The sequence below is a fragment of the Candida dubliniensis genome, chromosome 1 (assembly GCF_000026945.1).
Source record: "Candida dubliniensis CD36 chromosome 1, complete sequence".
NCBI lineage: Eukaryota > Fungi > Ascomycota > Pichiomycetes > Serinales > Debaryomycetaceae > Candida > Candida dubliniensis.
This window is the reverse complement of record NC_012860.1, coordinates 1,445,920-1,473,233: the sequence shown is the minus strand read 5'-3', so window position 1 is coordinate 1,473,233 and position 27,314 is coordinate 1,445,920. Positions and strand designations below refer to the sequence as shown.

Here is a 27,314-nt window from a genome sequence, read left to right as displayed (position 1 = left end):
ATCGTCTAATTTTTTTTTTTTTTTTAATTGCAAAATTATTACAGCTTTCGTTCCTTTCGTTTTTATTTGTTAGACTTGTTTGGTCTTTCATTTAACAATTACAGGTCCCACATCCTCGAATTTGGAATATAACCAGCAACCCCCGAGAAGGGTTGGTTCCAAAACCATTTTTTTTTTTTTTTTTTGAAGGGGCTTTGAGAGACAACTGGATCAGATCAATCTTCCACATGTATCTCTTTGATCCATAATCATAGAGTTCACAAACTTTTGCTTGCTTGTCGTTTCAATTGAAAAGGGCCGACCAAATCTTCCTTTTGAAATTGAAAAAACCAAGCAAGCAAACAGACTTTTCGTAATACTTGCGTAACCAACTCAATATAATCAAATGAGTTTTGTTTGACTTGGTTACCACTTTAAACAATAGAAAATGATATCATTAATCATTAATTCGGTGACAGATCAGAATGTGTGATTTCTGCAAATCTCAAAATTGTAGGGTAGTTATCAAAGAAGATTGTTTCATCCTGGTTTACTTTGTTTTTATTATTCTTCTATCCCCGCCAACAACTGCGTAGAGTTTCCCTTTGCCATACACGAGATTATCGAATCTAGATTTGACCTCGACATGCATGGTTGGGTAGTAATTACATTTGCCTGGAACATCAACTTTTAGGTAGTATACACTACCATTCAAATATCTTGTTTATGAAGATGGATGTAACGAGTTTGATATCTTGAAACTCCAACGAAGTACAGAGTGATTGCTTGGGCCAGTTTCATTGATTTGTATTATTGGTACTCACTACTTTGCGATCAAAACTATACCACTAATACGACACAGTGTTATGAAACCAAGTCATTAGTATCGACAATTTTGATAGGGACAACTACAGTAATCATCAAAAACAAGTCACAACATTTTATATAGGGTATTATGTAGTAGAATACTAGCTCATCTATCTTCTAAAGTATTGGAAAACACTTGATAATAGCTCTAACAGCAGGATACAGACTATTTCTTTCTAATCTGTCATGTGCCCAAGTTTCTCAAGGAAAGAACATACAATCTTTTGCTGAAAATTGTTTGGTTGTACAAATATGGGATCTGATCACCACCTTCATTTCATCCACTGTATCGGAAAGAGACCTACTTGATTGCAAGCCACAGTAGATCCGCACTTTTATTTTTCATTCCTCGATATCAACAAATAGAAAAAGAGAATTGCGAATTCCGAATTGCAAATGAATCGACCAAAAATCTATAATGTTATCAGCTTGTTTTGTTCGACATTTTTTTTTTTTAAGCTTTTTCATTACAGTTGATGTTTAAACAATTGAATAGACTACGTCATTTCCACATATCAGCAGTATCACGATCTGATTTTTCACACGTTGTTATTGGTGGAGGTGTAATAGGTACAGCAATAGCGGCTGAACTACAAGAACAACTGGGAAATGAAGTTTTACTAATCGATAAGAATGAACAGTTGGGAATGGAAACCACGTCAAGAAATTCAGAAGTCATCCATGCAGGGATTTATTATCCTCCTAATTCATTAAAATCCAAACTATGCATTGCTGGGAAAAACAAGATCTATGATGCTTGGACTAAAGGCAATTTCCAAGTTCCGTTGAAAAAATGTGGGAAATGGGTGGTTGCTCAAACAGATAAAGAAGCAGAATATCTTGAAAAGATAAACAAGATAGCAAAAGAAGTCGATGTCCTGGTGAATTTTATTTCATCAACAACAGCAAAGGCAAAATACCCTTTGATTAGAGCCGAAACAGCTATTCTTGAAAGCCCAACTACAGGAATCATATCAGCTCATGATTTCACTCTTTTCCATCAAGCAAGATTTGAAAATAACAATGGGACCATTGGACTTAATACAGAATTAACGAGCTTGGAGTATAATAAACCAACTTCAAACTATACGTTATATTTAGAATCAGATTCTGGTGAAATGAAATTAACATCAGACAATGTTGTCAATGCGGCAGGATTATATGCTGCTCAAGTTTCAAACTTATTGTTACCAAGTGAAAGACATTATCAAGGTTATTTTGCCAAGGGGAATTATTTCAGTTATCTGCCAACAACATCAATAGGTAAAATAACTGATGTGTTGATATATCCTTGTCCAAACCCTAATGCTTCATCTTTGGGTACACACTTGACGTTTGACCTAGGTGGACAATTGAGATTTGGACCTGATTTAGAATGGTTGGATATTAAACGAGCTGAAGATATAGATTATACCCCGAATCCACAAAACTTGAAAGAAGCATATAAGGCAATCAAAACATATTTTCCGAGTGTCACTCTTGACTCTTTACATCCTTCTTATTCTGGTGTACGACCAAAAATATATTCATTAGAAGACAATATGAAAAAATTTGCTGATTTTGAAATAAAAGAAGAAGCCGGGTACCCAGGATTTGTTAACCTTTTAGGTATGGAAAGTCCTGGCTTAACAGCTTCATGGGCAATTGGAGAATATGTCAAAGATCTATATCATAAGTAACAGGTGCTACACACACACACACACACACAAACATACATAGAAACCTAAACATGCCTTCTTTTAGAACCATTATTCTGTTCGTCTTCATTTTCTCTCTTCTCTGAGGAAGACCTTTTCGGTAATTTTTTTGGGTCAGTTGGACGTGGTGATTCTGTGAAATATTCATGCAACAACGCCTGCGTAGAATCACATCTTCTACTTGGATCCAATTGGGTCATCGATATCAACAAATCAAGGGCTTTTTCCGTGGCAGCACTAAACCTATTACGCAATTCTTGTCTTGAAGGTGGTGGATACACATGAAGGGCATTATACATTGGCAAGCTGGAAACGTTTGGCCATATTTGTTCTGTGGGTGTTCCATAGGCTCTGAATGTAACATCTAATTGATCAACATCATCTTTACCTGCCAAATATGGTATTCGAAGCATTAATTCAGCGAATATTATCCCTATTGACCAAATATCAACTGCTCCAGTATAATGTCGAGCACCAAATAATAATTCTGGAGCCCTATACCATCTAGTAACAACATTCGATGACAAATCCTCGTTAGGATTTACCAATGCTCGTGCAAGACCAAAATCTGCTATTTTCAATTGTCCATCAGGTGCCAATAATAAATTATTTGGTTTCAAATCACGATGTAAAATGAAATTCCGATGACAATGATGGATCCCACGTAATGTCATTAAAAGCCACGACTTGATATCGGCTGATTTGAAAACAATCGATTTATCTTTAATTAAAACTTCCAAATCACAAGGTAGAAACTCCAATACCAAGTTTAAATTATTTGTTGCTGAAAATACATCTATTAATTCAATGACGTTGGGATGTTTCAATTCTTGCAAATATTTAACTTCTCTTAACGCCGACATATCCAACCCATCTTTGAATAATCCTGTTTTGATTTCTTTAATGGCAATTTGACGTTTGGTGGAAATTTGTTTGCCCAAATACACAACAGCATATGTACCTTCCCCTACTTTCTTTTCTTTGGTGTAATTCAGAATTTGTTTAGCTGCTGGTTTAGAAGGCACAGATGGTTTCGTTGCCACTTCTGCAGTAGACATTATTGATGTGGTTGGTTCACTGATAGATTTAATTATATATGTAGTTTGAAGTATCACTTTGATTGAGATTCCTCGTTATTGAGCTGAAAAAAAGAAAGAGCAAAAAAAAAAAAAAAATACACATCACCACTCTAGTTTTTCCTAACTAATACTACACCCCACCATCAAACTGAACTAATAAACTGTATAATGCAAACAAATAATGTACAAATGGCAAGAAGAACTACTATATAAAGAAAGTAAACTAAATAATACCCTCTCCGTTTCCTTTTTTATGTATGTATATATTCTTTCAGGAAAAGATTAGGATGATGATTTTACTATTATGCTTAATTTGCAACTGTGCTACCTATGCATTCCCATTGAGCGAAAACATACCAACTAGTACCACTATCTCCAATAACTAGTCCTCTATACAACCCCATCTCCTGGCACTTGATATTTAGTGAGTATAATCCGTATGGTTTGGAATAATCTTCTTTATTCAATTTATAGTATTTCCCAGAAGGTGACTCAATGACCAATTTGAAATCTTGATTCATTAAACCAGAACCTGAATTCAACCCTTTAGAAGGATATTGTTCGATCTCAAAATTATACATATTATTGGAAACTATTTTACTGGTCTGTGGCTTCGTTATGTACAAATCATTTTTCTGACTCTGCACAGTGGGGAATCTTTGTACAAATTTGGTTGGTTTAGATGTACCTTCATGAGATAATGGAATCACAATTGCTAATTCATGAATATTGTCGAAATGCTTTTGCAACCCCTTGGGGCCAGCAAATATTTGCAAAACACCCACTGATTCCTTTTCGGGCAATACTGCTTTGATTTTAGCAACACGCTTGTGATTGACCCATTTAATTTGACACAAACTTAATTCGTTAGTAGTTGCTCTTGCGGTTTTCACAAGGGTGAAAAGTTCAACAGTGGTAGGGATGTCGAGTTCTAACTCAAAAATCTCCAAGTCATTGATTCTAGTCAATGCATTATTGAAATTTCTAAATGCCAATCCGTTTTTGTAGAAACCTGAATACGTGCGGGGTAAATAGAATGCAATGTTTGGATCTATAGGTGGGACAACGTGTTGCAAATCAATGATACAAGGAATATGTGTTGACACCAAACTCAATGGCTCAGCAAGGAAATAAAATTCGTTGAGCTTTTGTTGTCGTAAATTGCACACAGATGTAGTTTTAAAATTATAAATATCCATTATTCTAAAATTGTTATCAACTAAAACAGAAAGCCAGCAATGGTTTATTACGTATTGTTCATTATGATAAAACTCATTTGGTTTTTTCCAAAACCCTAGGACAACTTCGCAGGGAATCTTTAATGCGTCTAATATTTTTTTGAAAATATAATTAATTTGAAAAATAGTTGCTTTACCACTATGTTGAATTTCAGATAACTTTGGCTTTTGTTGCAGAATCTTTGACGTCTCTTCAATAATTTCAAACTTGCATAAATGTACTAAAATGCACCGGACTTGATTGATAACTGAAGAATGAAATTTGATTGAAATATCAGAAATCAATTCATTTAAATCATAACTCAAATCATAATTCAGCATGAATGTATCGATTTTACCATATTGCACCTTTTCCAAGTCAAGCTCATCATCTTCAGGACCAACAGTTTCATTAGTGTTTATCTCAGATATAAAATCCAATGGTTTAACAATTAATGACCCGTCTTGTCTAACTACTCTTTTAGTCCTACTTTGCTTATCATGAGATGTTAGCGAATTCATTCTGTTTATATCCGATTTGAACGTTGCCCAATCAATTTGCTCCTGTCTTTGAATGGTTCTTTCTATTGGATGAATATCATCATGATTTTTCCTTAACAATTTTTTAAATATATTGGACTGCTTGGGTTTCTTGTCTTGGAAAACAGTTTCCATAACATCCGATGTTTTGTCCTGTTCCTCTTCATGATGTTCCTCTACTGAAATGTGACCTAGACTCAATTGACTAGCTTGCAAATCTCTTTCGTATTTATGTCTAAGGAAAGAGCCAGCACTTGTAGCACTTAATTCCGACAAATTCAAAACGTCACTTTGCAAAGATTTGATAGAATTTTTCAATTCTTCTTGTTTTAAAGATAGCTTGAGGTAAGCATCTTCATCTGCTACTCCTTGAGAGTTGGTAGATATTCTAAAATCATCGGCATCAAATGGAACACGAGGTACCGGCTTATTTACGTGATCATCTCTCACGTAACCATAAGTTTTATTTGGTGTAATATGTTTTGGAGGTGGAGGTGGGGGTGGTGACTCATCACCACCACTTGGCGAGTACTGCAAATCGTAGCCAGCTTCATCTTCATCAGTTACATACCTGGAAAGCTTTTTGCTCAAGTCATCCTTTGATGAATTTTTCTTGGAAGTGTCATCAGTCCCGGAATATGAATTGACTGACCCACTATCTTTATGAATAGGACTTTTCATTGCAGTCTTTTTAGATAACTTTTCCAACTGTTTTAATCTCTCCAATTCAATTTCTAACTGTGCCTTCTTTTTAGCAATCTCGTCAAATTCATCAGGATACTCTGGTTCAAAAGAAGCCATGGTAGCCCGCTTACTAGTTTTCGTAGGCGTGGCATCTGGTGCAGCAACAAAATTGTTTAACAAATGTTGATATTTACCAGTTTGAGAATGTGGTACATCACCATAAGATGGTGATTTCAAGCTTGTCGGCGATGTATAATCCAATTGATGAAGTCTAGATGCAACATCTGGACTACTATGATGTGCATGTTGAAATGATAACCGTTTGGAATCATTGACTTTAGGTTTGACCTGATAACTTTGCTGTTGTTGCATGGTTCTAAAATATTCGATTTCCTTTTCCTTTTGTCTCAATAACTCTTCTTGCTGTTGATAAGTCAATTTGTTTTTCGGGTGATTCATTGAAGACAGCATGTATTTGGAAGATCGAACATTTCCCTTTGTTGGTGTAAATGTTTTAGAATATCTGTCATCAAAGCTTTGGTTAAAACTATGGTCCTGGTCATACTCTATTGAATCGTTGGCAAAACTTTGACTTGTTTTCAATTTGGAGAAATTCCCAAGTGGGGTTGTCCCAGCACTTCTTCTGCTGTGGTCGTCTACTTGTTTCGTTGGAGTAGTTCGTCCATCTTGCAATGACAAGGATGACATGGAATGGTTCAATTTATCTTCCAAAACTGTCACATAGTCCTTAGGGAATATCCCTTCAGCACCATTCCTTCGTAATTTCCCACTCCACCAACTTTCATCGACAATGGAAAAAACTTGCACAATTTCATTCTCCATAAAACCCAAATCTCCTTCTTCTTCACCTGCCCATGACACAATAGTTTTCACTTTAAATGGGAGTGGAGGCAATGCTGTTGATGTCATTCAATATGAAACTAAAAACAAAAAAAAAAAATAGGTAAAAAGGATGTATAACAAATGAGAGAATAATGCAAATGCTTTAATGCGGGAGTGTAACTATTTCTTTTGTCGTTGATGAATCAGTAATAACTAAGTTATTCAGTTACAGCTGTATTCTATTAGAATCAAAATGAAAGATAAATCTCTGATACCAATATTTCCAAAAGGATAAACGAATGTAGGATAATAATTGTAAGAAATAAAAACCAACCTTTGAAAAGAAAGAATGAGCTAAGCTTTCTTTTTTTCTAAAAAAAAATGGGGCAAGAATGCAATATTTATTTCTTGATTCTCTCAGTACGATACAACTTGTTCAAAAAGGTAGAAAGATGGAGGTTGGTCTTTCTTTGTAATTAATGAAAGGAAACCTTTTTTTGAGTCGAAACAAAAAAAAAATAAAATACTGTACCAACGATGCTAACGCTATTCCAATTGTAATATGTACTATAAAACAAGTAAAAATAGAAAGAAGAAGGAAGAAAAAGTTAGGAAAATAATATTCAATTTCAGTTTGGTTTTAAGGTTCCTTTGAAAATCGGAGACTTTGATGAAATCATAAAGTGTGCAAAACATCACTGTAAATCATAAATCTGTACAGCAAGTAGAAAGAAAAATGTCATTGCCTAATTAGTGCAAAAAAAAAACATGAACCAATGTATATACAGGAAATTTCTGCAACCCAAATTTGGGAACATAAAATTAAAGAGAGATCAATTATGAAAGTATACTGAAAAAGGAACAATGTAAATCTGGAAACTAATTATAGATATGATCATCATCATCAACAAAAACAGCAAAGCATTACCATATCATTCAAGCAAAATGTTCTATTGGACCCCCTTCCTTAATATTTACCCTGAATTATTTTTTTTTTTTGGGAAACAAAGAGTAATCCCCTTAAATGAATATTAAACAATCACGTGATATATATATAAACTTGTTGTACTATGTTGAATTTTAAGCCCTCCAGTACTGCGCTAAACTATGTAATCTATCTATAACAACTGGTAGAAACGCGTTTACACTATCATTAATCAAGTTTTGGAAATGTAAGATCGCTTCTTCTTCAGTCATTTGTAAACAAAACTTTTCTTGCACTTTTTCTATCACTCTCAGTGGATCAAATTGGATATCAGGAATATTGGCATCCAACATCAATTGGAACAAATTCAAAATCAAGTTGCTGTTCTTACGCAATGTCGTATAAGTGATAAAACAATAACTTTTAAAAACATTATAATTCTCGTGGTGCAAACCTCCCATCCCATCAATCACTTGAATAGGCAATTTCATTAATGGAGGGAAAGGCTTGGGGTCGCGGCCAAGTATGTAGCCAAAATCTGCATGCCAAAACTTCCCATTGGGTGAAAGCAACAAATTGTCCAAGTGTCGATCTCCAACCCCCAAGATATAGGTTATTACACAATAGCCAGCACATGACTTGACATAATTGTCCATAAGGATCGGCGATACACCCAAATCTGAAGTTATTGTTGGTCTAGGCTGACGAGGTAAAACTGGAACTTCAGTATTGGACTGACTATTACTAGTACTTAGAATGCTCTTGGATATGGGCTCTTCTGATTGTTGCTCTTGACTATGAAGACGAAGATAGTTTAAAATGCCATTGTTTGATACTGATGGTGGCACATCAGTTTCACCACTACGACCACCGGAATGTGTAACCGATGCTGGATAGGTCTTGGATAGAATAGAGTCCAAAGTTTCGTTGGGAACAAACTGAATCAACCCGGCAATTGGGCTGGTAGCCAATATTTTATACGGTGTAAGCTTCAAGTCAAGATTTTCATTCTTCAAAAGTTGGTCCATTAAATCTATAATTTGAATTACCAATTGATCCTGCCTTAAATCGTCACCTATTTTAAACATCAACGGATATTTCCCATATCTTGATCGTTTTCCAAATAACTGCGAAGTGGTGTGTCCATGTTTCTTATTTTCTATGGTTTTTAGGGTGATTTTCAACGGTGCCAACGAAGATTTGAAAACCGATGATTCCTCGGGGTAGCATCCACATATCATAACTGATGGCTCAAGTGGCAACGGAAATGGTTCAGGGAACTTTAACAATTCATTTCCAGAATTTGCTAGATACTCCCGCAAATATTCAACTTTCTTTGCTGTTGCCTCATTTTTCTTGAAAGAAGCACGTAATAACTCTACCAACGAAGTTAATTTCTTGATAAACCATATTTGATGCTTCAAATGCTTATAGTAAGGAAGTTTATTTTCATGACAATGTGCCTTAAGCAATTCTATGTAGCGATTAAGAATATCCATGTAAATTTTTATCGGGCCATCTGCATGGGGATTATTGAGTTGGTCCTCATTCTCAACTTTAACGTACCAGTAAAAGAAATTCCCCAAGTTCTCATTTTCCACTGCTCTTTCAATCAAGAAATCTGCTAATGGTGACTTTAATGCAGACGTATCTTCATCATGATCGGACCTTTCAGAGAATGGTGAACTTTTTTCATATATCAATGCCTCGTATTTCAACGCTTGAACTAGTTGAAGCAAATACAATAAAAGCTCATCACTGTTGGCTAATTTTAATCGCTCAACTGCCAATTTTCTCAAAAAGCAAACATTCTTGTAAATCTTTATAAATCGTTTTTCATCGCTTTTCATTTTTGAACTTTTAGAAGTTATAGAATCATCTTGGTATGTGGGTTTCCCCAAGGTGTACGGATTAAAGTAATCACCCAACAATTCCAAAGCATCCCCAATTTGCAACTTATCAACGCTCCAGTAAAATGGAATTATTTCCTTGAAAGTGTGATCTAGCTCATAATCATTTTCCCAGTTGATCGATCTTAAAAACTTTGGTAAGAATGACTTTACGGATTTGTTACTTGGATCATTCACAGAATTGTTTTTACTAAAATAATAACGGAATTTCCAAATTAAATTTTTCTCATTATCTGTTAGCTCCGAATTTGAAGGTTTGATCATAATTCTTAGTAATTCATCCCTTAATTGCGGTGTTGGCTTCAATTCCTTGTCTAGGATCGTGTTATTGTCAATGTTTCTTTCTAACTTACGGTATTTTAATTCCACTGGATCAAAGGTATTGGCATTTGGATTTAAATGATTGTTTGCAGTTATATGAAAATCTGGATCGTACACTTTCATTATGCTTGGATCGTGTGATGTGGCCATTGGGATATCTATCGAATTGATTATAATGTTGCTGTTCAACGTCTCATCTGGTGCAACCTTGGATATATCAATTACAGGTTCAATTCTTGGGATTTGGTAAATAATATCCGAATACACAATTGGAAATTCAAATTGAGGCAATTCAATATACAAATAATAATCGTGATCTTTGTTATTTGTTTTCAAAAAAGTAGCATCAACTTTAGGAAGAACCATTTTATCTAGCCAATTTAACCTAGGATATTTACCATTTTCATAATCAATTAATCTTTTCTCCAAGTCGGTCAACCCAGTTAGGTTTCCATACTGAATATCTTTACTATAACTTGGCTCGTCTTCCATAAACACGGGAATCTTATGGGATCCACTTCGTAGTGTGGATAAATCATGGTTGAAAAGTGACAAATATGAAACTCCAAATACTGATGGTTTGGTATCAATAATTTCACAAATGGAGAATTTTAAATATGCGTCAATTGATATTTGATTATAATCTATGTTCAATTTCAAGAGTTGATTCCAGGTTCTTCCTTTGTTGTTAAATGCCTTGTAGGATGTTCGCACTGGGGTGCTGATCAAATTGTTATTCTTTCCATCGAAAACTCTAATTTCAACGAATAAATCTGAATTCTTATATATCTGAGATAGCTTTTTGAATACTTTTGGATCTTCAAATTTTGTTGATAATGGGACTAGAGAGATATTCTTTCTGGTGCATTCTAAATAACAAACTTTAACTGATATCGGTGATATTAAATCCTTGGACAAGCCAAAAGTAGTCGCTATCTTTGTTTTGGGTAGTACACTTTGTGGTTGCGAGAGTGTTGCCATTCCGATTGTTGCTTTTGAAGTGGGAAAGTCATGATTCATTTTTTTTAAACAGAAAATTAATTAATATGTATCTGATAAATAATCAAATAACCAGTGCATAATAAGACCTGGTCGTGCAAGTGTGTCAATTTGACAAATACATGGATAAGAAACCACCATAGCCATCTACTTACACTTTTTGTTACAATTAAACAATATGTGTAATTATATTTTGTATATATATTATTAATTCTTATCACAGTAATTAAATATTCTACCTATTTATTATTCTTGCCAAACCAAAAATAATCAGAATCCCCGTCCTCTTTGTTCTTACTGTTTTGCAACATCAACTCATGTTTATTTTCCTTGGTTGCCAGCTTATCATCGTCATCATCATCACGAGTATCCTGATCTTCCGCTTCAGAAGATGAAGAGTCACCACTACTATCAAAATTGTAAAATATTGGACGACTTTTGGCTCCCGACTCTTTAGTGGAGGTTGATGGTTTATATTTGAATGAATTCTTTCTTGAGCGCCTTCCAGTAGATTTCCGAGGTGATGTCTCTTTGCCTTTTTCACGTGTGGACTTCTTATGTGATGAGTTAAAAGACAACGTGAATAAGTTTCTATCGTTTGAATTGTTGTAATCTTCATCTTCATCAGTAGTTGCATTTGATTCTTCCTCACCTTCGTCTGAATCATGGTCATCGTCATAACTGTTATCTTTTCCATTCATGGGTTGTATCTTTTGTTGCAGCCCAAGTCTGTTTTCACCACCTGAGCTGGGCGACCTTTGTCGATTCACTTTACTGAGTTGAGTCAACGAAGTTTGGAACAACAGTTGTTGCAGTTTTCTTTGAGTGGTTGATGAAAAAAGTGGATTATTTGTTCTTCTTTTGTTTAAGGACCTGGCTCTATTCAAAGACTCGATAGGCGAATTTCTCCCACCAGGCTCACTGAGTGTTGGTTGATATGCTTGAAGGACACTATCGAGCTCCTCTGGTATAGGTTCGCCCAAAGAATCGATCGAAACATCCGATTCTGGAGACTTGGCTCTACCCAAAATAGTGGATGGGAAGTAGGAATCTTTAGCGTTATGTGCAACATGAACGTGTGTCATAGGATTAGAACTGGACCTACTTCTATTCTGCAATGAAGAAATATATCTTGGTAGATCTGTGGTGGAACCTTCTTTTGAAGAACTTCGTGATCCAGTGCTATTAGTCCTGAAAATATCAGCATTGGAACCATTGGGCTGAGGATATGACCCTTTCCCAAACGAAGAAAGATTTACTTGTGAATTCACTCTTGAGTTGATCTTATGCATTGGTATTTCGGAGGTATGTGAGTACTTTAACTTCATAGGCTGTAGGTCGTCATTACTCACAATTTTAGACAAATCAATAACTGAATTTGATCTTGTTGGTGCAGAATTTGGAGACACCTCAGGACTTATAGGACGTGAAGGATGATTGCCTATGTTATAATTTTTTCGAAACGATTCATCATTCATTATTTTCTCCTTGAATTCGGATCTTATAAGGAAATGTTTCAAATTAGGGACCCAGTCCCTTGCTGCAGGACAAATGTAAGTTTGACGAGTCTGGGGATTTCTCCCACTTTCATATGCTGCCGATGTTTCTTTGATTTTGAATGAAGGTCTTGGTTTAGAATCCTCGTCAACCACTTGATTTTTCTTTGGGCTTTCCAAGTCATCTTTTTTAATAAAATTTGTTTTGTAATAAACAATATCAGTCTCTAGATTCAACGTAGTGTCTACGTCATCCTCCTTGATCAAATCTAGGGCATCATGCTCCAATCTCCAAATATAATTTGCAGGATCATTCTCATCTTCGACATCTTTGATATCCTCTTTCAAAACTCGTTTAGCAAAATTTGCTTTTGCTTCAGGAAGCTCTTCAAAAATTGGATGACTGATAAAGTAAGATAGAAAGTTGTTTACTGCATATCCATGGGTTACAACTATAATGATGTCTTTGTTCTTGATATACATTGGTTTTTCATATGTTGCTAATAATTTCTTGAAATAATCTTTGCATCTAGTTTGATAATCCTTGTAACTTAGATCAAGACCGTTATATGGACCTAGTGTGATAGTAGGTCTAAACATTGAGCAGGCACTTTTGTTTTTCAATGATTTCAAATTAGGGGTGTACATATTATATGCATCATCTGAGTCGACGAAAGGTGGTTTATTTTTCATTTTATCATGTATCCATTCACTCAAAGCAAAGTCACACAACAACTGGAATCTCATTTTATAATTTGGATACTTTTTCATGAATAAAGTTTTCAAGTCGGTTATTAATAGATCTGCAGTTTGACAACATCTCAAATACGGACTGAAATGAATAAAGACATTTTTTCGTTGTGTTGATTCCAAATCTGTGAACACTTGAGTCATTGAACATATTTCATCAACTAGTCTCTGTATTTGGGGAACGGCACTTTCTGATAATGATGGATCATATTCCTTGTAATCTTCTAATATTGGTTTGGCATCTGGATCTTCTCGTAACGCGTGATCAATTCGTTCACCATGACGTAGAAAATATAGTTCAGTCATTGCCAACTGTCGTTCCTATGTCTGTTGTAGTTGTTGTTGCTAAAAAAATGGAAGGTTGAAGGAAATCAAGAAAAAATAAAAAATAAGCAAGTGATAATAGTTTGTTGTTGTTGTTGTTGTTGATTCTTTTTCTCTTTCTTGAATGTAAAATTCTAACCTTTTTCAGTGGTGATGTTATATGAACATAATATTACTTTAAAGTGTTGAATTTAGTGGTATAATCAGAATTTCAAAGCTCGTGTGGTTTTGTAAGAGTGTGTCACTTGTAGTGGAAGGAAGGCGAGCAACAAAGAGAGAAAGAGAGAAAGCGAGGAAAAAAAATTAGAGATCAGATTTCTCTCTTGACAGGTATGCTAGTTAGTTAGATTGTTAGCGTGTGAGAAAACAAAGTGAAAATCCAATCCAATTCAATAATCAATACTAACTCTCCAGAGGATGATGTAATTGACAAATTGAAAAAAAAAAAAAATCTTTCAATTACACAAACCAAATCAAACTAAAAAAGAATTTCATGGGAATTAGTTGGTTGAAAATTTACTGGAAATGGACAAACTCAAAACCAACAATACATTGAACTAAAAATTTGGAAATTAATTTACTATTTAGTTGAAAGATTTGTGTTGTATTAAATATCGACAATATACATACTCTTACATATAAATACTTGAATAATACATCTCTAATCTATTTTCAAAACAAAACAAAAAAAAAAATATTAAACAATTGAGTTAATGATTCAAGTTTAGCTCATCGAGTTGCTCATTCAATTTAACCAATCTCTCTTTTTTCCGTTTTACCTTTCTGGATTTTTCATCATTAGAATGTTTTTGATCAATAAAATCATGGAACAGTTCAGAGTTGTCATCATCGACCAAACTATCATCAAAATCAGGTTGAGTCCCGTAATTAAACTCACTCTCTGGTTCCTTCAAGACATCTCTTACACTTTCATTACCAACCAATTGGTTGTGAAGACCAAAACTAAAACACCATCGCAAATGCTTCAATCTAAAGTAAAGAAACCAGCTATTGATTTTCAATGATCTAAATTTGGATAATTTGATATATGTCAGATCAGATGTAGAATCGAGTAATTCTAATCCTTCTTGCGTCCTTTTGTACACTTGTTCTCTGGAATTTGCATCGGTGTATATCTTTACTGTGTTGGAAATGTTTCTGAAAACTGAACTGATATCCTTTTTATCCTTTTTCGCTACTTTCTTCGAGGACAAGTTAAGCAAACGAGTCAAGATGGCTAATAATGACTCTTGTTCATAGTATGGGGAGTTCTCATTGTATTCGTTATCGAAGCCATCTCCATTGTCATCATCAGCGTTTTGTCCATAATCGTACATCTCATAAATAACACCAACCACTCTTCCTGCAGCTTTGGCAATATCTCTATCCTCGTCATTGTCCAAAAGTGGAACAAGCTTAAACATCAAGTCTTCCATTATTTCATTCAAAAATGATCCATGCGAAATCAATGTTAACAAACAGCCTACTCCGTGGATTGCTGCAACAGCAACTGACGCTTCAGCGACCACCTTTGCATTAGCTTCATTGACTAATTTCTTATCCAAGTTTTTATCTGTGATAAAAGTCGAATGTTCACGATCACCAGCCTCAACTTCTTTTTTCAAAGTAGTAGCACTTGCTGTGTATCCTTCTGCCAATTCGATCAACATGGCGATTCTTTCGTCAATTCCAAAACTAGATGCCCCATTGTGTAAAATCAATGTGAGTACCACATACCCCGTAATCACATTAGCCTTGACACTGTTAGTGACAATACTGTTTGATGGCTCTGTGATGACATGCTGGATGTGATTAAGCAATTCAGTGGACACCAAGGATCCAAACTCTTCGATATCACTGCAAATTAGCGCAATTAATGAACGGAACAAGTATAAAAACTCATCTTCACTTCGATAATTTGAAGAAGTGAAAATATTGATTAGTTTGGCAACTTTATCTTCATCAACAAATTCTGGTGTCCCCGCATTTTCTTCATTACAAACAACTAATGGTCTCGAAACAAGTAGTTTATATAATTGAACAAGTAACAATTCTCGAGACTGCAGTGATATATCATTCCTCGAAAACTCCAAACTATTAATGATATCATTGATACTTGAGCTTTCTTGAATTCTGGATTTGTTAATGTTGGCAGCTTGGTATTGTCTTCTATCTCCAGCTCCGATTCTGTCTTCCTTTGCCAATTCAATTTCCTGTTGTTGTAAACCAAATAATCTCTCCTTCAACAATTCCTCAATTTTAATAAAATCCTGTTCCTCGGTATCACTTTCATAATCGGAGTCATCGGACCGTAAAGGTGTTCTCGAGACCGACTGGGCCCTTGAAGATGAATTAGATGAAGTACCATCTCTGTCGAATCTTCTTCCTTTAAATAAAGCTCTATGTGACATTTCTCTTGTATGCAAAAAAAAAAAAAAAGCTATTCAATAGAAAATTAGAATTAATTATATATTATGATAAAGAAAAGAAGAAAATCATGGGAAATACAAGAAAAATTTTTCCTACCTTTATATATGTACATTTCTATTTTATTAAAAATGTATTTTATGTTTGCTGCATAGAAGTTTTTATTATTGGGGTCGTGTCTGCACAAATACTGTTGGTGTGGGTTAACGTTAAGGGAGTTGTTTTTTTTGACTCATACACATTTTAAACAGCTATAACACTCAAACAGTCAAACAAACAAACAAACAAACAATATTATTAGTCAATGTTATTGAAAAATAATATTGATGATAACAAAAATAAGGCAATAATGGCGAGTTCCAGAATTGGGGTCATTCTTGTGACGTTGCTAGTGCCAATCGATCGCTAAGTGAGCAAAATCCATAAAGCAATCTCTCTCTCTACAATTTCCTAGTTCTTTGATATATACTGTTTTTTATTTTCTTTCTAAAAAACTACTTCATTCGGTAGCACGTACACTTTCTCCCCGTTTTCTCTAACGGTCTCATTATTTACATCTCGGGGCAACAGTTTCCTCATATCAAAAGCATCCACGGAGTCATCAATCTTATTTCGATCAATGTGCATCTCTCGACCATAATATCCCACGACTCTTCTAAAGACACTATACCCGAGTTTTTCGTATAATATTCTTCCCAAAGTATTGGTCACTTTGACAAATAAATCAATGAATAACGTGTCTTTGACTTGAGTTAAATTTTCCAATTCAAGACATAATTTCGAAGCTAATCCAATTCTACGGTATTGATCCAGAACTGTCACTGCAGTGATATGCGTGTGCCATTCCTTTTTCGATAATTGACCTTCTGTTTTTGCCATCATATATCCGCTAGCTTGATCATATGGAGTTTCAACAGATTTATAAAACAATTGTGGCCATTCAATTAAGTATTGGGAATAGAATGATACATTGAAGTTTTCCGTTAATGGGTCTAAGTTAACTGGGTTCAATTCAAATAGATCTTCCATTTGAAATGGTTTTATTGATGTCATTGTTACAGTTGGGCTTTGAACGGGAAAGATAGTTTACCTAAGGTTTACAAATTGATTTCGACGTATGAGGTGTTAGTCGTTTCTTTTTTCTTTGACTAAAGTCCCCCTAATTATTTCATGACTTTTGATTATTTGGTGGTGAGAGAACGGAAAAAAAAAAAATTTTATTGTACCCAAATTGACATATTTTATATATTCTCAAATTTCTATTTGTTATTCTTTTCTTATCCCTTCCCCCCATTATCATTCCTTTGTTTAGTAATAACTTTATATCATGTACGGAGGTCCACAACCAACTGAAGAACAAAAGAAACTTCAAGAGCAATACGCTTACGATACTTTAAAGTTTGCTGGTTTAGTTGCTGGTGCTTTATGGGTAAGCCCTATCATTGTTAATTTCATTAGAAAACATTTATAATTCTGAAGAAATATGGAACACATAAGGTTAAAGAATCTCAAAAGGTATCCCATGAAAGATGGAATCAATTGTTTATCTGATTATTTTGTAAATATTTTACTGTTTTAATTTATTGCCACACAGTGTGTTTGCTTCATAAATATATATACATACATAAAAAAAAAGAAGGTGCTGAAATCATAAAGGCAATGAGTCTATTACTTAATCACTATCCCCGTCTATATCTACCAACAGTTCTCTTAATTGACCAATTTTGGATGCAAGGTTCAAAAATTCCATTCTCTCTGCTATTCTGGAAGCAGCCAATAAGGCTTTATCTGTCTTGATTAATCTAGCAATACTAAATGCTTTACCAAGTTTGCTTTCTTTACAAGATTCCCCAAATAATTTCAATAAAGATTTATCAAACAAAAGACTATATTGATTTAATCTCTCCATAACCTCATCTTCATCAACTTCTCCAGGTAATTCATCATTAAGAGAATCTGATATCAATTTACCTAGTGTCAATGAACGCAAGAAATTCTCTTCTGCTTCATCCTCTTCATATTTAACTTTGATTGGTAATTCCACCTCCAATTCAATTGGTAATGGTAATGGGAAACCAGGGTATTGACTATTATTCTTCAAAATCAAGCAATTCAATTTATCACCAACAAATCCCAATGGCCAGCATTTCCAATTCTTCTTGTTTGAGTTGGACCCATATTCAGTTAATACTTTATGACAGTTCAAAATAGGAATCCATTTGGCATTATTGGATTCTCTCCATGAATGTAAAATCAACAATGTATCATCCTCTCCACCAACTATACATGGATCATTAAATTCATTGAAAAAAATCCCCTTGATTAACTGGAAATGATCTTTCAATGGCATCGGTGCATTGTGTTGGATATATTTATAGTCTTGATTTATGTCAAGTATCAGGTACGAATAAACATTGGTGGCTATTTGATTAATCATAAATAATTTAGCAGTTGCTGATGCAATCAATGTCACTATTGGTGATGTTTTAAGTATATTAATGCAAACACCAAATTGATTGAAGAATCGCAAGTATCCCAAGTTGGTACCAACAATGATCGTATTTGTTGCCGAGGCATTATTGGTGATGCAAATGCTTGTTATGTATTCCCCTACTAGCAACGGTAACCTCTTATCCCAAGAATCATTAGTTGCTTCATTATGGGATCGGTAATAAATTTGTCCTGCCGAACTAGTACCTAATAACACTCCTCGTTGATTCATCGATGCCAAATCAAAATTATGATAGTCGGTAAAATGATATTCAGTATTTAGTGATCTGTCAAAAAATGAAACAGTAATGCTGTTCCCTCCACTGCCATTTGTAGCATCATCTGTCGTGTCTTTGTTTTGAACAACCCATGTGTATCCAATATTATTCATTGTCAAATACCTTCTGTCAGCAGAAGTGCCTCGATGTTCAAAAGGAGTAGACCCTGGTGAATATGGTTTGATTTTGGATGCTTTAGGTGGTGCTGCTTCCAAAGGTGAACGAGATTTATATCTTTTGTGTCCATTAGTGCTATATCCATTGGACATCCCTCTATCATCGAATCCCAAGTTTTCATTATCATCTTCATCTATAACCAAGTCATCTTCTTCATGCAACTTATAGGGTCTGCGATTTCTCTTACGTTGGCCAACTCTATCTTCAATATTAATATCTTGCTCATCATCAGAATCTCTTAACAATGCATCAGTGTCATTACCTTCGTCTTCTTCGACAACTCCTTTTTTCCTGCTACCATTCTCATCTTCCTCTTCATCTTCTTCAGCATCACTTATAAATAAGCTGGTTAAGACATCATCGGTTTTACCCTTGACAGCATTGCGCAAATGCAAAGTCTCACCAACAGTACTTCCAACAAACAAATTGTTATCTTTCCAAATGATATTCAATGGATACCCATCTTCATCAAACTCAAAATCATCTTCATTGATTAATTTCTCACTACTAAAGTTGAACACTTTGAATGAATTTAATGACATTATAGCTAAATTACCTTGAGCCAGTAAATTGAAATCAATTATTTTAACATTATCATTAGTGAACTTTTTAACAACTTTAGTCCAATCCTGTCTATCATATACATGAATCTGATTATCAACAGTGGGGACCAATAAAAATTGTCCATTGATGGACCATTGAGTTTTGGTACTGAATAATTCATCATGATGTTCATCGTTGTAATCAACTTTGTCCATTGACGTGTGAATTTTAGTCGGGATCACACTGCTTATAGTATAAATCAAGTTTGGTTGTTCATTCACCACTGAATAGATTTGAACATTACCATTTGATAAACTAATTGCTGATAATTCTCCCGCCATATTATAAGAAATATTGACTACTTGATCAGGTAATGTAATGGTGCTAACTATATTATTGTCATCATCATCCTCACTACCAGTGGTTTGCAAATCAACAATAACCAATTTATTCTCATCTCCTCCACATAATACCCGGTTTCCCTGGTTAATAAATACAGTGTCACGTAATGGTAATTCAGATCTATATAAAACACCTTTGGATGTGTTGGTGGATAAATCAATAAGTTCTAATTTCCCTTCAGTAGTTGTTAGCACAATGGATTTATCTTCATTAGATGATAACGACGTCAAATTATCTAAAATGTCAATCGAGATGGGTTGGGATTCAGGATCATTAGTGTTAAGGATTTTCATTAATCCTTCACTATTGGCAATTATCAATTTACCAATGGAGTGGTTAAAATGAACAAAAGAGTTCCCATCCGGAAAAGCAGATATCTTTTGGTGTGACATCTTCTAAGGAACAAGAATGGTTGTTATTGAGTAGAAAGTGGTTTATCAATGACTCCAAATAAAGCTGCTGTTGTTGCTGTTATTTTTTTTTTTTTTTCGTATGGTTGTTTTTCACTGATAGCTTGGAAAAAATCTTTGGAATTCACCAAAACACGTCTGGTAAATCTCACGCGTTTTGTGTATATTCTTCCCACAAAAATACCTTTTGCTAAGACTTTGAAAGTGGACAGACCAACACAATAACCAATGAGATGCATATATGGCTCTAGTTGAACAAATGTAGCTGGCCATGTATTTAATACAAAATAAAAAAGAAACACTTTGAATCTAGATTTGGTAGCGTGATTTTTTACAACTATGATATCACATAACAAATTTGATAGTTGTTACAAAACTATCAATTATGCGTTTCTGGGAAGTGTCTTATAATTTCACGAACAAAGCCTCTGCCCCTTCTCCTCCTCTAACTTGCTAATTTCTTTTTGCTAGTCACTATTTATGGTCTCAGAAATAGTCAAATAATAAATAAAAATGGGGTCAGATGTTTATAAATTAGACAGACTGGCAGATTATTTGATTCCCGATACATCAATAATTGCCATCAATTCACATTTGATAAAGCCTGTCTATAGGAAAGAAATCAAAAATTTAAAAGAGTTAAAATTAATTACCTATACATTGCCTGTGTTGTCATGTTACAAACATACTGCTTTTAATAATGAAAGTTTGTTTAGTACTGAGATGAAAAGAAGTTATGAAACTATGGAACTTTGTGCGGTACAAATTGTGACTCAAATAGGAGCAATTATGAACCATACTTGGAAATATGGAGAGAATGCATCTCATGTTGCCGAACAGTTTGTGTTTTTATTTGACTCGATATTTCATGCTGATTTACCTTTGACTTCAAAATTGACAGATGAACAAACTCGAAGTTTTTTACTTGAAAGTTTTAATGATTTATATTTACATCGACAAATTCAACTAATTGTTCATAGCATATTTCTTGGCCTAGACAAAATTGAATTAAGAAATAGTATTATTGAAATGCTTGAACTTAAATATGAATACAAGATACCTGGGCATTTATTTGTTGTTGCAGTTTCCAGTCTAGGGTTACAGCTTTATCGAAATGAGCTAGAAAGAAATCATGAGTACAAGCTACAAAAGTTGAATAAAGTTTTCAGATGGAAAAAAAAAGGGGATTGGCACAAACTAAGGAGAGATGAAAGTAGATGAAAGTGGATATACTGATAACGGAGGAAGGGAAATGTCTTCCAAATTCAAGTGGATGGTGATGGCTGTGCTGTAAATTACGAAAATTAGATCAACACAAAAAAAGAATTGAAACTAAAAATCAAATATGAAAAAAAAAAAAACACCTAATCATTTATTTAAGTAGGTGACGTCAACCAAGTTTTATGTATTCAATTATTGTTATATAGGCCTCTCAAATTATGAATACAACAAGTACTTCAAGAGAGCTGAAAGTAAAATTACAACATTCCAAAAAAAATAGACAAGGAAAACTCTCGAATGAAACAATTAATATTCATGCAGATCTTGGTACGGCTCAAGCCGCGTGTCTCTTTTATTTCTCCATAACAACACCTTGGGTATCTCTAGTTTACAACTATTGTCCAGATTAGAAATTCCACAAACAGAAGCAGGTCAAGTGTTGTGTATAAACGAGGAATTTGAGGAGTAATGCTATCTTGTAATCAGATATTTATTTCACATTGACAAATGGGAAAAATCCCGCAAAAAATCGTCCACTAGAAAATCATCAACCCTCCCCCTCCCCAGAAAAATTTTTTTTTTCTTGATGTGTCAATTTTTCCTTTTTTTGCAGCAAATTCTTATCAAACAATGTAATTCTCTTTTATTAGAGTTATTCCATTGTTCTCTTAGTATATTTGAGTTTAAGTGAACATCACCCTATATAACAAGCATTACATTGACAGAATAAACTCGATCTTCTGTTCCATAAAACAACTAAAGCTTGTTTTCTAGATTTTTTTTTGGGTAAAACAAACTTGAACTGAAGGGAACCAATAAGGAGGTGGAGGGGGAAGGAGGGCAAAAGATAACACTGTGAAATTAGACAGTTTAACTACGACGTAACTTCTTGCGGGAATTTATGAAAGTGTTCAAAGACAAAACAAATAAAACTTGATAAACTAAAGCAATGATGATTTTGTGGTTCCTTTGGATGTAGTATATGTAGACAGTATTAAATATATACTAGGTCAAATAAAATTTTCGGGTAAATGACCACCACACACACACACATGAACATATTTCCTTACGGGAAAAATATAAGATCAGCGAAAGAAATACTGGCCTTAGATGGAGTGGGGGGGAATTAGTAGGAGGCATTTGGTAATTCTAGATCTCTAAGCACGATTATGTTGTTTGTTTCAAAGAGCACAACAACTCTATTCAACACAGTGTGATATGAAACCAGCAGAACCAAAAAAGTTGAAATGAACTAATTCCACTAACCAAAAGACTTAGGGAGATCCTGAATTACTAAAAAGTATTAATCAATTTTCATTATTGCAACTTGTCATCGTAAATAAATTGAATGAATTTGTTGATTTTTGGCTGAGAATTTCTATGAGGGATTTATTTCTTCACTTTTTTTCTTTCAAATTTAGTTCACAACAATTGCTTTGTTTCTTTTATTGAAAGTGGCTGCCCCTAAAAAAATATACTCCAATAAAACTCTAGGCTGAGTCTTACAGTAATACACATTTAATGGAATATTTGCATCTTTATCAAACATCTGAGTATAAATACCACTAATACCTCTTATATTTAATAAAGTAGTATCTCTTTCTTTTTCTTCTTTTTTTTTGTATTCAATATAATCTTACTTCTCCAGCCAACTAACCAAGAAGCACATTTTTTTTACAGCCAAATTTCTCATCCTCATTTTCACATATAATATAAAGCTACATGGTAGGGTCATCCGCGTCAATTAGGAAATCACAGGATTCAGTTAATGTTGATAACAACTCAGAAATTGATCAGACTGAATTAAGATACTTTACTGAAGTTGATATTGATGAACAACCAAGTAGCAACACTTTTGACGAAGAAGAAGATATTTCTTCTTCTGGTAATTCAGTCATTGAAGACGAAAAAGGTGCTTCAAACAAACAATCATGGCGGAAAATTCTAATGCTTTGCTTCCTGTCGTTGGGATCAATTTATGGTGATCTTGGTACTTCCCCATTGTATGTTCTCAATTCAATCAAGTATTCTTCCTATCCACCCAGTAAAGATGACATTTATGGTGCTGTGTCAATCATCTTTTACATATTTACCATTATTGTTATATTCAAATATGTGCTAATTGTTTTGTTTGTGGGGGTTAATTGTAATCATGGTGGACAAGTTGCCATTTTTGCTAAAATTGCTCGGCACTTGGGTATTGGTCCCAAAGGGGTCAGTTTGCCTGGGGCCCCTGAAGCTTCTGACATGCAATTATTAACCAGACAGGACACAACCACTTCATCAATCAAATCTACTCAAACACGAGTTGAAAGAATAAAGGAAAATCCCATGTTGCTTTCTTTCCTTCAGTATTTTATACTCGGTGCTTGTTTTCTTGGGAGTGCCTTGGTCATGTCTGATGGGTTATTGACACCAACCACATCGGTGTTGAGTGCAATTGGGGGGATTCAAGTTGCTATTCCTTCTTTTTCCAATGTTTTGGCGGTTTCTGAAGTTATCCTTATTGTCTTGTTTGTGGCGCAACAATTTGGTGCCAGCAAACTTTCATTTACATTTGCTCCCATTATATTTATTTGGATGATTGGTTTGATTCTTTGTGGCATTTATAATATTGTCAAATATAATCCGGGTATTTTCGCTGCATTGTCACCTTATTATGCTATCAAACTTTTGAAATCAGGATCAATTGACGTCTTTTCAGGAGCAATGTTGTCCATCACTGGTACTGAAGCTCTTTTCAGTGATGTTTCAGTGGTTGGTAGACTCCCGATACAATTGACTATGGGATTTTTTGTTTATCCAGCTTTGATTTTATGTTATCTTGGACAAGGTGCATACTTGCTGAGCCATCCAGAAGCCTATTCCAATCCATTCTTTCTTTCATTGCCCGGTGGTCAAGGTATATATTGGACTATGTTTGTTTTGGCTACACTTGCAACAATTATTGCTTCACAAGCATTGATCTTGCTGGTTTTTTCTATTTCATCACAATTGATAAACTTGGATTGTTTCCCTAAATTGAAAATTGTTCACCTTTCTTCACACCAACGCGGTGAGGTTTACATTCCAGTAATGAATTGGTTATTAATGATTGGGGTGATTTGTACAACTGCGGGATTCAAAAACAGTAATAATGTCACTGCAGCTTATGGATTAGGAATTTCGATGGATTTTCTTGTCACGTCACTGTTGATAATAATTTGCTTATTTTATGTCTACAATGCCAACATTATTTGGCCATTATTATTCCTTTTAATTTTTGTTCCCTTGGAAGTTTGTATGGTGGTCGCCAACTTGAGAAAAGTACCACATGGTGCTTGGTTCCCACTCATGATGGCAGGTATATTCTTCTCTTTTTTGTGTCTTTGGCGTTGGGCCAGATCCAAAAAAGTCGATCAAGAATACGAACAAAGAATCAAAATTGGTGATTTGTTCCCATTCTTCGCAGCAAAGTCTGTAACTGTCGATCTTAACCACAATGCAGTTTCACCAAATCAATTAGAGGATGAGCAACAGCAACAACAGCAACAACAAGTCTTGTCATATTCTAAAGAAGATGTTATTACCAAATTTGGTACGGTCCCATTATCTAGACATCCAGGATTAGGGTTTATGTATGTTGATTCCATCATGACCAACTCACCCAATACTTTACCTCAATTATATGGGAAATTGGTTACCTCATTTGCATCCATACCGTCAGAATTTGTGTTTGTAGGTATTCGAGTGTTATCTATTCCTTATGTGAATTCCGATGAAAGAATATTGTTGGCACCAATGAAAATTCCTGGCCATTATAAATGTATATTACGGTTTGGATTTATGGAAAGTGTTCAAATTGATAAAGAATTATGTTCAAAAATAATGGCGAGAATCCCTGGATTAAGTGTTTTGGCTCCTGAACAATTGCATAATCATCCAATTATTCATTTCTTTGAAAATGATTTAATCAGATGTCATCAATATCATTCCGGTAAAAGAAATTATTTCAAGAAATTTGGTCATTTGATAAGAAAAACTATAATCAACCATATCTATAGTCCCTTATATTCTTTGACACAAGATAAAGGAGGATTTCTTTGGTATGATAACGAAAAAGAGGAAAGTGAAAAGAAATTATTTATTGGAGGTATTTCTAGAATATAGAGTTTTGTACTTTTATTAGCAATGTTCTACACCCTATTCTGAATTGTACTTTGTATGTTCTGGGGTGTTACGTTTTTTTTTTTGTATTATATTTAAGCTTTTTCTTTGATAAAGAATGTACATTATTATTGTTATATATATTCCATTATTTGTTATACAAATGCTTTCTTTTTCTTTGTTATCTGTTTTTTTTATATATGTTTTTGATAATCTAGTTTTGGTTCTTTTTTTTTTTGTTTTACTTTCCCTTCAGCTGGTTAGATTTTATGCCCATTCTGGTTTAGTATTATAATCACTGTTTCTTCCTCGATTGCTACTACCACCTCTCCAGTTACCACCACCACCTCTACCACGATAGTTCCCTCTGCCTCTCCAATTACCTCTTCCACCTCTGCCTCTTCCTCTTCCTCTTCCTCTTTGTAAAGAAGCTTCACCAAAAGTATCCATATTCAAATTTCTTTCTTCGTGCCATCTCATATTTGTTCTTTCATCAGTTGACGATGAAATGTTATCAAAAAATGATGAGCTTTTATTATATCCAGTATGTTCAAGTTCACGTTCTTGTTCTAGTTCCTTAGAAAACTTGGCATTTGCCTGTTCAAAATCAAATTCCTCAGTTGGAATATCCACCTTTGATCCCTTTCTTGCCTGTTGTTGCTGCTTGGTAGCTGTTGGTTGGGGAACTGAACCTGGTTGAGCATCGGCTGGTTGATCATTAGTGACAGTTTTTGTTGCTGCTTCCTCATTTACAGTTTTGGTGGGTTGTTGATATGATGTTGAAGCTTCTGGGGCAGAAGTTTGAACTGGTTGAGCTGGAGCTGCTTGAGCTGGAGAGGCTTGAGTTGGGGCACTTGAACTAGCTTGTTTATAAGACTGTGATCCAGTTGTGGTTGTGGTGGTGGCAGGAGCTTGAGCTTGAGTTTGAGGAGTACCATTCTGAGAAGATGTAGATGTAGGACCAGAATAATATTGACCAGTAGTTGCTCCTTGTTGTTGTTGTGGTTGTTGTGGTGGAGGGCGATAAATGTTTGGTTTAACTTCATCAATAGGAGTATCTAAAACTGACAAATCTTTGACATCTGAACCTCTAAACACAACATAATCATATATATCAACACCAGGAGGGACTTCTAAATTAGGTTGACCCATTGCTGCCATACGACCTTCAGTTCCAAATAATCTTACTGACTTCAAAGCAACAGTTGCATCATCTGCATTGATGTTCTCTAAAAGACCAACATAACGAAGCCCCTTATTAGAAATAAGAGAAATTGTCTTCCCGATGTATTGCGACATTGGTTTCTCCGTGAGTATGGGTGTGTGTTGGTTGACGAAATGAACCCAAGCTGAAATTTTCAAAGCAACCCAAAGTGTTTTATTTTTGAATGATACAAGAGAATTGGGATTCGTGGCGGATGTTGTATGGGCGAGAAAAAACGAGAGAAAAAAAAAATTCACACTAAGGTCTGAAGTAAACTTCTTAGTGCAATTTACACGACCTGTTGCAAGTCATAGTATCAGAAGTACTCCAAGTAGATAAGAGTAAGGAGAAAACAAGACTTCAGTGAAAAAATACGTCCAGTAAG

General features: G+C 34.6%; 11 protein-coding genes across 11 annotated transcripts; 3 read left to right on the top strand and 8 right to left on the bottom strand. All coding sequences in view use genetic code 12, as the record gives it.

The window, feature by feature from the left end:
- Nucleotides 1-1,322: 1,322 nt before the first annotated feature.
- On the top strand, nucleotides 1,323-2,525 carry CD36_06290 ((FAD-dependent) oxidoreductase, putative; the record flags this gene model as incomplete). Its single annotated transcript, XM_002417244.1, has 1 exon — nucleotides 1,323-2,525. The coding sequence occupies one exon, from the start codon at nucleotides 1,323-1,325 to the stop codon at nucleotides 2,523-2,525; it is 1,203 nt and encodes a 400-aa protein (XP_002417289.1).
- A 44-nt stretch (nucleotides 2,526-2,569) lies between these two features.
- Nucleotides 2,570-3,601, bottom strand: CD36_06280 (serine/threonine protein kinase (stpk), putative; the record flags this gene model as incomplete). Its single annotated transcript, XM_002417243.1, has 1 exon — nucleotides 2,570-3,601. The coding sequence occupies one exon, from the start codon at nucleotides 3,599-3,601 to the stop codon at nucleotides 2,570-2,572; it is 1,032 nt and encodes a 343-aa protein (XP_002417288.1).
- A 329-nt stretch (nucleotides 3,602-3,930) lies between these two features.
- On the bottom strand, nucleotides 3,931-6,993 carry CD36_06270 (cytokinesis and cell polarization-associated protein, putative; the record flags this gene model as incomplete). Its single annotated transcript, XM_002417242.1, has 1 exon — nucleotides 3,931-6,993. The coding sequence occupies one exon, from the start codon at nucleotides 6,991-6,993 to the stop codon at nucleotides 3,931-3,933; it is 3,063 nt and encodes a 1,020-aa protein (XP_002417287.1).
- Nucleotides 6,994-7,986: 993 nt separating this feature from the next.
- Nucleotides 7,987-11,082, bottom strand: CD36_06260 (PI3-kinase, putative; the record flags this gene model as incomplete). Its single annotated transcript, XM_002417241.1, has 1 exon — nucleotides 7,987-11,082. One exon carries the CDS (start codon nucleotides 11,080-11,082, stop codon nucleotides 7,987-7,989), a length of 3,096 nt encoding a protein of 1,031 aa, XP_002417286.1.
- A 218-nt stretch (nucleotides 11,083-11,300) lies between these two features.
- Nucleotides 11,301-13,613, bottom strand: CD36_06250 (conserved hypothetical protein; the record flags this gene model as incomplete). Its single annotated transcript, XM_002417240.1, has 1 exon — nucleotides 11,301-13,613. The coding sequence occupies one exon, from the start codon at nucleotides 13,611-13,613 to the stop codon at nucleotides 11,301-11,303; it is 2,313 nt and encodes a 770-aa protein (XP_002417285.1).
- A 728-nt stretch (nucleotides 13,614-14,341) lies between these two features.
- On the bottom strand, nucleotides 14,342-16,042 carry CD36_06240 (conserved hypothetical protein; the record flags this gene model as incomplete). The annotated part of the gene is made up of 1 exon (XM_002417239.1): nucleotides 14,342-16,042. The coding sequence occupies one exon, from the start codon at nucleotides 16,040-16,042 to the stop codon at nucleotides 14,342-14,344; it is 1,701 nt and encodes a 566-aa protein (XP_002417284.1).
- A 502-nt stretch (nucleotides 16,043-16,544) lies between these two features.
- Nucleotides 16,545-17,111, bottom strand: CD36_06230 (peptidyl-methionine N-acetyl transferase (GNAT family), putative; the record flags this gene model as incomplete). Its single annotated transcript, XM_002417238.1, has 1 exon — nucleotides 16,545-17,111. The coding sequence occupies one exon, from the start codon at nucleotides 17,109-17,111 to the stop codon at nucleotides 16,545-16,547; it is 567 nt and encodes a 188-aa protein (XP_002417283.1).
- A 619-nt stretch (nucleotides 17,112-17,730) lies between these two features.
- On the bottom strand, nucleotides 17,731-20,340 carry CD36_06220 (Sister-chromatid cohesion-and DNA replication-associated protein, putative; the record flags this gene model as incomplete). The annotated part of the gene is made up of 1 exon (XM_002417237.1): nucleotides 17,731-20,340. The coding sequence occupies one exon, from the start codon at nucleotides 20,338-20,340 to the stop codon at nucleotides 17,731-17,733; it is 2,610 nt and encodes an 869-aa protein (XP_002417282.1).
- Nucleotides 20,341-20,871: 531 nt separating this feature from the next.
- CD36_06210 (conserved hypothetical protein) lies at nucleotides 20,872-21,579 on the top strand (the record flags this gene model as incomplete). Its single annotated transcript, XM_002417236.1, has 1 exon — nucleotides 20,872-21,579. One exon carries the CDS (start codon nucleotides 20,872-20,874, stop codon nucleotides 21,577-21,579), a length of 708 nt encoding a protein of 235 aa, XP_002417281.1.
- Nucleotides 21,580-23,301: 1,722 nt separating this feature from the next.
- Nucleotides 23,302-25,728, top strand: CD36_06200 (high-affinity potassium transporter, putative; the record flags this gene model as incomplete). The annotated part of the gene is made up of 1 exon (XM_002417235.1): nucleotides 23,302-25,728. One exon carries the CDS (start codon nucleotides 23,302-23,304, stop codon nucleotides 25,726-25,728), a length of 2,427 nt encoding a protein of 808 aa, XP_002417280.1.
- Nucleotides 25,729-25,992: 264 nt separating this feature from the next.
- Nucleotides 25,993-27,024, bottom strand: CD36_06190 (clathrin-mediated transport effector protein, putative; the record flags this gene model as incomplete). Its single annotated transcript, XM_002417234.1, has 1 exon — nucleotides 25,993-27,024. One exon carries the CDS (start codon nucleotides 27,022-27,024, stop codon nucleotides 25,993-25,995), a length of 1,032 nt encoding a protein of 343 aa, XP_002417279.1.
- Nucleotides 27,025-27,314: the final 290 nt, after the last annotated feature.